This window comes from Panicum virgatum, chromosome 3K, assembly GCF_016808335.1.
Source record: "Panicum virgatum strain AP13 chromosome 3K, P.virgatum_v5, whole genome shotgun sequence".
NCBI classification, from domain to species: Eukaryota; Viridiplantae; Streptophyta; class Magnoliopsida; order Poales; family Poaceae; genus Panicum; species Panicum virgatum.
Window position 1 is genome coordinate 60317136 of NC_053138.1, and position 7508 is coordinate 60324643.

Consider the following 7508-nt stretch of genomic DNA (forward strand, 5'->3'; position numbering starts at 1 on the left):
ACCTTTGACTTCACTTTGGAGGAACAAAATGGGCATCGAACTGTGACATATAGCAAGGCAAAATTGGGCATTTAAAAAAACAAATAAAATTAACAATTAACAAACAAATTGCAGTGGGAACATGAGAAGCATGTCATGCTTCATATGGTACGTTTTAGACTTCATATGCCATGCTTCATATGCTTCAAACATAGTTCTCGATCACTTTTTGACAAACCATCTATCCTCCACAACAATGCCAGTAGTGCTACAAGAATTCACAAGTTTTTCTCTACGGCTTAAATTTGACAGAAAAGAGAGATTGCTCTATTGTTTTTCTGAGAAACCCCGCAGGCTTTTGAATGGTAGGAAATTTTGCTCACGTGGTAAGTCTATCCTACATGGAAAGCCAAGGGAACTTTTTTTTTCACAATTTTCTCTAAGCATTATTAAGAATTACTTTCCACCAAATATTAAATTTTATTATTTTGTTACTCTCACCATTAATCAAATACATTGCAATTCATTGAATGAAGAACCAATCTTCTCCCTATTAGCATTTACAACACTTGCTTATACGGTAGCTAAATAAGTGAACAAATCTCCCTATCATGAACAGATCTCTACCAATCATTTTAGCAGAAACGTAGCCTAACAGTTATATCCCTCTGTGCGTCAACACCATTGCGTTTGGTTCTTGTGCATACGATGTGCTGATTTTGCATGGGCGCCACCTGTGCCCTCGGTCCGTGGGCATTCGGCTCTTTGGTTCGTTTCTCGATTTTTAAAGAAATTCGGTACCTAAAAAATAGAAACTGATCGGTTCCAAAAAAATTTTGAGAACTGAGTATTTCGGTTCTAACCGAACTAACTGAACTTTTTTTTACCAGGAGCTAAGATAATAAGGAAAATATACATGTTATATATATAGAAAATTTAGACAATACTTCATCTGCTTTAGAGCATAATAATTGAGAAGGGAACAATAACGATATAGTAACAAAAATACATAGCAATTGAAGTATGATACATCACATATAAACTAAATATATTTATGTAATTCAGTTCTTTCGGTTAATTAAGTTACTTGAGAGTAGGAACCAAACTTTTTTTCGGTTATTTCGGTTCCATGTTTTCTGGAACCGAATAGGGAACTGATTTTTTCGGTTTTGGTTATTTCGGTAAGGAGAACATGACATTTATTCAGGCAGCTTGGTAGCACGTAGCACTAGATGTAGCTGCCGGTCAGGAGAATGTGACGTTTATTCAAGCAGCTTGGTAGCACTAGATGTAGATGCCGGTCAGTTTGGTTGTCCAAAGCATCAACTTGTGTTCTGATCGGATAGCTAGGATCGTCCTGCTCATCACAGAACCCGTGTGGACGGTTGCTGGTATATGGTATGCAGAAAAGATACCTGGGGCGGCACCTCTCCATCCAGTTTCTTGCTCACTACACCTGTGTATCCGGTATGGGGAGCAAAGACAGATTGGAGAGAAAAGAAAGAGGTCATTAAGAAAATTAGAGCACAATGTTAGGAAATTATAGTCTTTCAAAAATTATGCATAAAAAGGACTGAAAATTTATTCACAAGTTTTTGCATAAAAAGTAATTGATATATTAAAATTCACAGTTTGGAGAATTTGACTCCGTTCGCCAAACACAATACGCTCTTGATTAATTATGTACTCCCTCCATCCCAAAATCACAATTCATTTTGATTTTTTAAAATTTTTAATTTAGATATATAGTTTTTGCTATATATCTCTGTATATCTTGATACATATATGCTTCTAGAAAAGTGAAAATAAATGGTAATTTGGACGGAATTAGTATTATATTTGCACATCCTCTCTGATGCGCTGGTTTGGGATCGGATGGAGATGGCCATGCATGCATGTTCATTACACACGAAGCCGTGTGGACGGCCCCCGGTATTACAAGGTAGCCAACCAGCATGGTACGTGCTCACAAAATAAGCTAAGATACCTGGGGCGCGATACCTCTCTCCCATCCCAGTTTCTGTCTCTCCTCACAGAAATACCTGGACAGACGATACCTCTCCCAGTTTCCGGTATGAAAGAAGCAGCAGCTGTATACAAAATGGTAGCTAGAGCAGCTAGCTACCAGCCTAGTACTAGCTAGATAGCAGGGGCAAATTTTGGCTAGCTAGGACGATGACGACAAAACCCCTGGAAAGGAGGCATGTACATGATTTGTGTGCGGACTCGAGAGATGTGGAGGCATCGTCGTCGTCTTCTTCACTCTGTTGATGGATGTATGCAGCGTGGAAACTTCAAACTGCTGCTATACAATGCAAGTGCCGGGGCACAACCCCGCACAGGGGCGGCCGTGCTTATCTCCGCATGCACCGTCGCTGAATATTCTCTCTCTCTCTCTCTCTCTCTCTCTCTCTCTCTCTCTCTCTCTCTCTCTCTCTCTCTCTCTCTCTCTCTCTCTGCTGCGGCAAACGTGTCATCTGGTCTGGTTATCATCATCCGGTAAATTAGGACTGATTTATTTCAATGGTTTCTGAATGACGCGCTCATGCATGTAGAAGGTCCATGAGAGACTTCGATCTCTACCGTCTACCCCATGAATAAGTAGGAACTCCTCCCGATCCCTAGTTTATATAGAACATCTATCAGTACAGTAGTCTCCAATATTTCATTTTTTACTAAGGACGACGATAACTATGACAATATTTTTATTTTAAAACGAAAGAGTTGCATATTATAAAAGTCTTTCATGGTATATCTGGTACGGTACTGTCAAACTCATATAATCAATTAATATAACTAGTCTATCAACCCGTATTCCCGCGCGAAAGGGCCTGTAGTTAGTGGTTACAAGAGCCTCGGTAGCACCTGAGGTGGCGACATTCCCGTTGACAGCGAGGCGCCTGTGGTGACTTCGTCAATCTCAAGGATTTGCCGGTGCCGACTCAGTCTTCGAAGATGCTCATAGGGGTAGCATTTGCGTACGTGTGTTCATAGGGATGTGAGTGTGCATGTGTTGTGAGTGTCGAAGTTGTACTGTGTGATCTAAAAAAAACTCGTGTACCCGCACAGGCCAATTAGAAATAATATAAAAATAAGACTTATAGCTAATAATTATAATTATCTATCTCACATCATCTTTCATCTATTGAATATTCTAACACATATTCTAAAACATATATTTATCATATTAAGTTGCAATAGATTTCTTTCCATCACACCTCCATGTATGTTTGAGATATGTTTAATTGAACCATTTGTTTGTGAATGGTTATTCTTATTTATTTCATCACATATCGTGGTTAGTATTTTTTACACAAATAATAACATAAATAATATATTAATAATGATAGAAATAGTAATTTATATTTGGTGTACTTTTATATTTTTTATAATTATATAATTTAGATTCAGATTTAGGGGTTACTTTAAATTTTAATAATGATATAATTGGATAATTTATATGCAAATTTATGGGGTTATTTGCATTAATTTTATAATAGCATAGGTAGGTAATTTACACAATAATTAGGGGATTACTTTATAGAGGTGGGTAATTTAGATATACATTTATGAGTTATTTTAGTCTATTTTCATAATAGCGGAGATGGTAATTTATTAAAAAATATAACAGATCCAATGAGTATTATGATTAGAGTTGTCGTATTAATGGCTAGATATTTCTGATTTTTGTTCTCTTTTCTTTTAGAGTAACCACCTAGGATCCTACATATAAAGAGAGGTACGCAGCTGTGTACGACCTCGCTGTGCGAATTGCACAAGCTGCCCAAATCTAAGAACCAAACAAGTGAGTGCTCTCACAGCAGCTTGCTAGCTAATAAGTAAGGATGAGGGATATGAGGAACTACCCATCAGCAGGAGGCCATGCTGCAGATCCATGGTGCTACGGCCCCGGCGACGCCGACGCTGCCGCCGCCGCCGGCCGCGACACCACGGGCTTCCCCCTCGACATGATCGCGGACTACTCCACGTACGTCGTCGTCGCAGGCCGTGACGACTGATCATCTTCGATCGTCACTCATGTAGCTAGATTATACACGCTCTTGCGTCGACGTACGTGAGTGCATGCATGTATTTCCATGCACGTACGGCATGATGATGTATCATCGTATGTTTTTCACTGACTCGATGATCGCGTACAGGGATGATCTCTTCGAGCTGGTGCGGGAACAAGAACAAGGAGGAGGAGACGGCGGCGCACCGGGGTTGAGGTCGACGACGATGCGGCCAGTCGCCGCCGAGTCCTGCCTCTGGTCGCCGCCGCCGCCCGAGGTGCGGTTCGAACCGCCGTCGGAGGCCCAGATGGCGGCGTGGCTCCGCACGATCGTCAGGGGCGAGGAGCTCGCCGTCAACGACGACGGCGGTGGCCGGGATGTGCCGGCGGAGAAGGGGTCCAGCGATAATGCGTCGACGTCGACGACGGACTCGAAAGAAAAGCATCCGGCGGTGACGGAAGGGATGCAGGTACCTGCGTGTGCATCTGTATATATATATACATGCATGCTGTTCTTGTTGATATTAAATTAGTTGCTTGCAATTGTGTGATCTCTTTTGGCAACTATATATGGTTTTCAAGAAATCAAATTAAAAAAACACTATTTTTTTGTTGGCTTGGGTGGTTTTCGAAAGTTTCCCTTATTATAAACGCCACGCCGAATTAAAACATGTGCAAGGTTTCAAATTCAAATTTTTTGAATCGTTCCTTCCAATATTATATTCTATATCGTTCTAGCGCTTGAGCGACCCTAGCTCTGCCACACGGCTTGCTGGGGGCAAGCTAGACATCTACCATGCCATGCCCGATCGAGGCTTGAAAAAAAAAGACACATCTATCATGTAAAATAGCATTTTAATCTTGTTATAATATATGTAACTAACATCGATAATGATGAAGATTCAGTTCGTGTCAACATATACATGCCCCGGTTGGCTGGCGGGCTGTCAGCGCCGGCTGGCTGGTTGGCTCGCAGGGCAGCGGTCACAGTTGGTCCGATAAAATCGGCAGCGGTCACGGCTGGTCACTGCTAGGAGTGGTAAAAGGCCGTCAAATTTAGTCTAGATAATCTAAAGGTCGGATCTTAAAAGGGTTAGGCTCTAATTCTATACAATTTTAACCTAAAAATTTAATGACTAAGTTGGAATATGAAGTGACCACTAAACTCGTAGCCCATTACCACCCCTAGTCACTGCGGGCTGACTAGCTGACCAGCCAGCCGAACAGACCAATAGAGGTCAGGCTCTCGAAAATTGTACTATATCTATGCAGGCCGGGCCGTCAAAATGGGTTGATATTTTCTGGTACCTCACATGATCTGTTCGCCATCACTAGAACTTTCCTCTATTCATTGCATTGTTTAATCACTACTATAATCCATACCTTTAGCTAGATTATATATATTCAGTTCCCCGGTGTTTGGAGGGTGATCATTCATTCAGACTGAGGACACGACAAATGTGTCCACGTGACCACACCAGGAATAAGGATAATACATCCCATGCATGAGCACAGATAAATATCTACATGTATATGCCCATATATATGGGAGAGTTCAGGCCCGGCCATGCATGTACTCTGATCACCCGGGCCGACCGGCCCGGCCCAAATCTGTGTGTGGGGGGGAGGGGGGGGTATACATGTAAATATGTAATGCATATGCTAAGGGCTAAACCAGGTATTAAAATCAACCCAACTACTATATACAACCTGACTCGACTTCAGGTAATTGTTCAAAAAATTTATAAAAAAGAAAGTCAAGCTTGAGAAATTAAAGTGTTTGTCGTTAATAGTTTAATTTGTATATATGGTATAATTTTTATTGGTATGTATACCACTGTTTTCGCTGGCGATGAACCGTCTTTGGATTTATGTAAGTGTTTAGCAGTAACATCTTTTTATAATAAACTAGAATTGTTTTGTAATTGAAGATAACTAGCTTAATTATGTTTATGTTAGTAGAGCCCTTCGACTCAGGGCCGGCCGTCGTGGGAGAGTTGAGAGAGAAAGAGAAAACAATTAGCAACTTCAATTGAGTGTTTACCCCTTTTTTTTGCCTTGGCCTCGGATTATAGGAGATGAGACAGCCGTCGGCAGGAGGATCTTCAAGGAGGTCTCACTATGGAGAAGCGCACAACCTGACAGAGAAGGCACGCGCAACCTCTTGCTTAATTACATGATTAATAATTAAGGGGCTTATTATTACAGTGTTAGCCGTCTTTAATTATGCTAGCTAATTAGTTGCGGTAATAAAGTCATAATAATCTGCTTGCAGAGACGAAGGCACAAGATAAACGAGCGGCTCAAGACCCTGCAGCAACTCGTCCCCGGATGCGACGACAAGGTGAGATCATCAAACCTGAGTTTGCAACCGATATGATGTGCATCTGGATAAATTTACTGAACTGAAGAATTTGTCGTCCCCTCGTTGGCGTGCATGGCATCATGTGCAGGCGATGCATATCTCATCGTTCTGTTTCGATTTTTATATTCATCTCGTGATCAAGAGATTGCAGAATATACATGCATATTCATATATAAAACATTCTCATGTATAATCCGCCTGACTAGTGACTACACATGCATTGTTCAGTGTTGTCTTCTGAGTTCTGACATCATGGAGATCGTCGGCTTCTTTTCTGTGTGCAATTTTCAGTCCAACCAGGCCTCGACGCTGGACCAGACCATCCAGTACCTGAAATCGCTGCAGCACCATGTCCAGGCGATGTCCATCGGCCCTGCCCGTCCGGCGGCGGCGGCGGTCCCTGTCGTGCCACCGCAGTACGCGCCTCCGGGGGCGCCGCCGGTGATGCCAGCAGCTCCGGTGGTCCTCGCCGCCTCCGCTCAGACGACGATGGTTCCCTTCGGTGCCATGCTTCAGACGATGCCACACTACCCTGCTGCCGTGCCGGTGATGATGCCTGCACCCGCGGCGCCCCTGTCGTACTCGTACCCGGCGGCGCCTCCTCCGAGGGCGGCGGCGGTAGCGCCGGGAGGTGCCGGGTCGTCGTCTGCCAGCCATCGACATGGCTCAAGCAGCAGAAAGGGAAAGGGCGGTAGGAGCCTGCGCCATAAACACTGAACTTGACCGCGTACCAGGTTTCTTCTGCTGAGAAAGTAACAAAAATTGCTGTGATTTTGGACACAGGGAAATTCACAGAATTTAGACGGGAGCACTAGAATCTAGATGGAATTGTGAAGAGAATATCACAGAAAGTAACAAGCTAGCTTGCGGCTGTTCTTGGCAATATTCCACCTTGAACTTGGAACCACAAAAAATATCTCGGCACCGGCCTTTGGATATCTTTTATATAACTAGAGGTTTCTAGCTAGCCCCAGTAGCAGCTTGCGATAGCCTAGTATGTTGCTTTACTTGATTTGTGAATAATTTTCAACTTGTTCTGAAACAACTTCGAATTAAACTTTGAAATCAATTAGATCAAGAAAAACATCCCGGCTAGTGCTATCCAGATTGATTGGAAAAGTTTTCAGTTGGCAAACATTAAGATTTGTGGCA

At 42.6% G+C, this 7508-nt stretch overlaps 1 protein-coding gene across 1 annotated transcript; it reads left to right on the forward strand.

Annotated features, from left to right (window-relative positions):
* Positions 1-3824: 3824 nt before the first annotated feature.
* Positions 3825-7073, forward strand: LOC120701120 (transcription factor bHLH127-like). The gene is made up of 4 exons (XM_039985276.1): positions 3825-3967; positions 4140-4461; positions 6267-6335; positions 6585-7073. The coding sequence occupies exons 1-4, from the start codon at positions 3825-3827 to the stop codon at positions 7071-7073; spliced, it is 1023 nt and encodes a 340-aa protein (XP_039841210.1).
* The last annotated feature ends 435 nt before the right edge of the window (positions 7074-7508 follow it).

Coding starts and splice junctions, on each gene's coding strand:
- LOC120701120 (XM_039985276.1), top strand. CDS start 3,825: ATGAGGGATATGAGGAACTACCCATCAGCAGGAGGCCATGCTGCAGAT. Junction 4,462..6,266: donor CGGTGACGGAAGGGATGCAG/GTACCTGCGTGT, acceptor ATCTGCTTGCAG/AGACGAAGGCACAAGATAAA. Junction 6,336..6,584: donor TCCCCGGATGCGACGACAAG/GTGAGATCATCA, acceptor TGCATTGTTCAG/TGTTGTCTTCTGAGTTCTGA.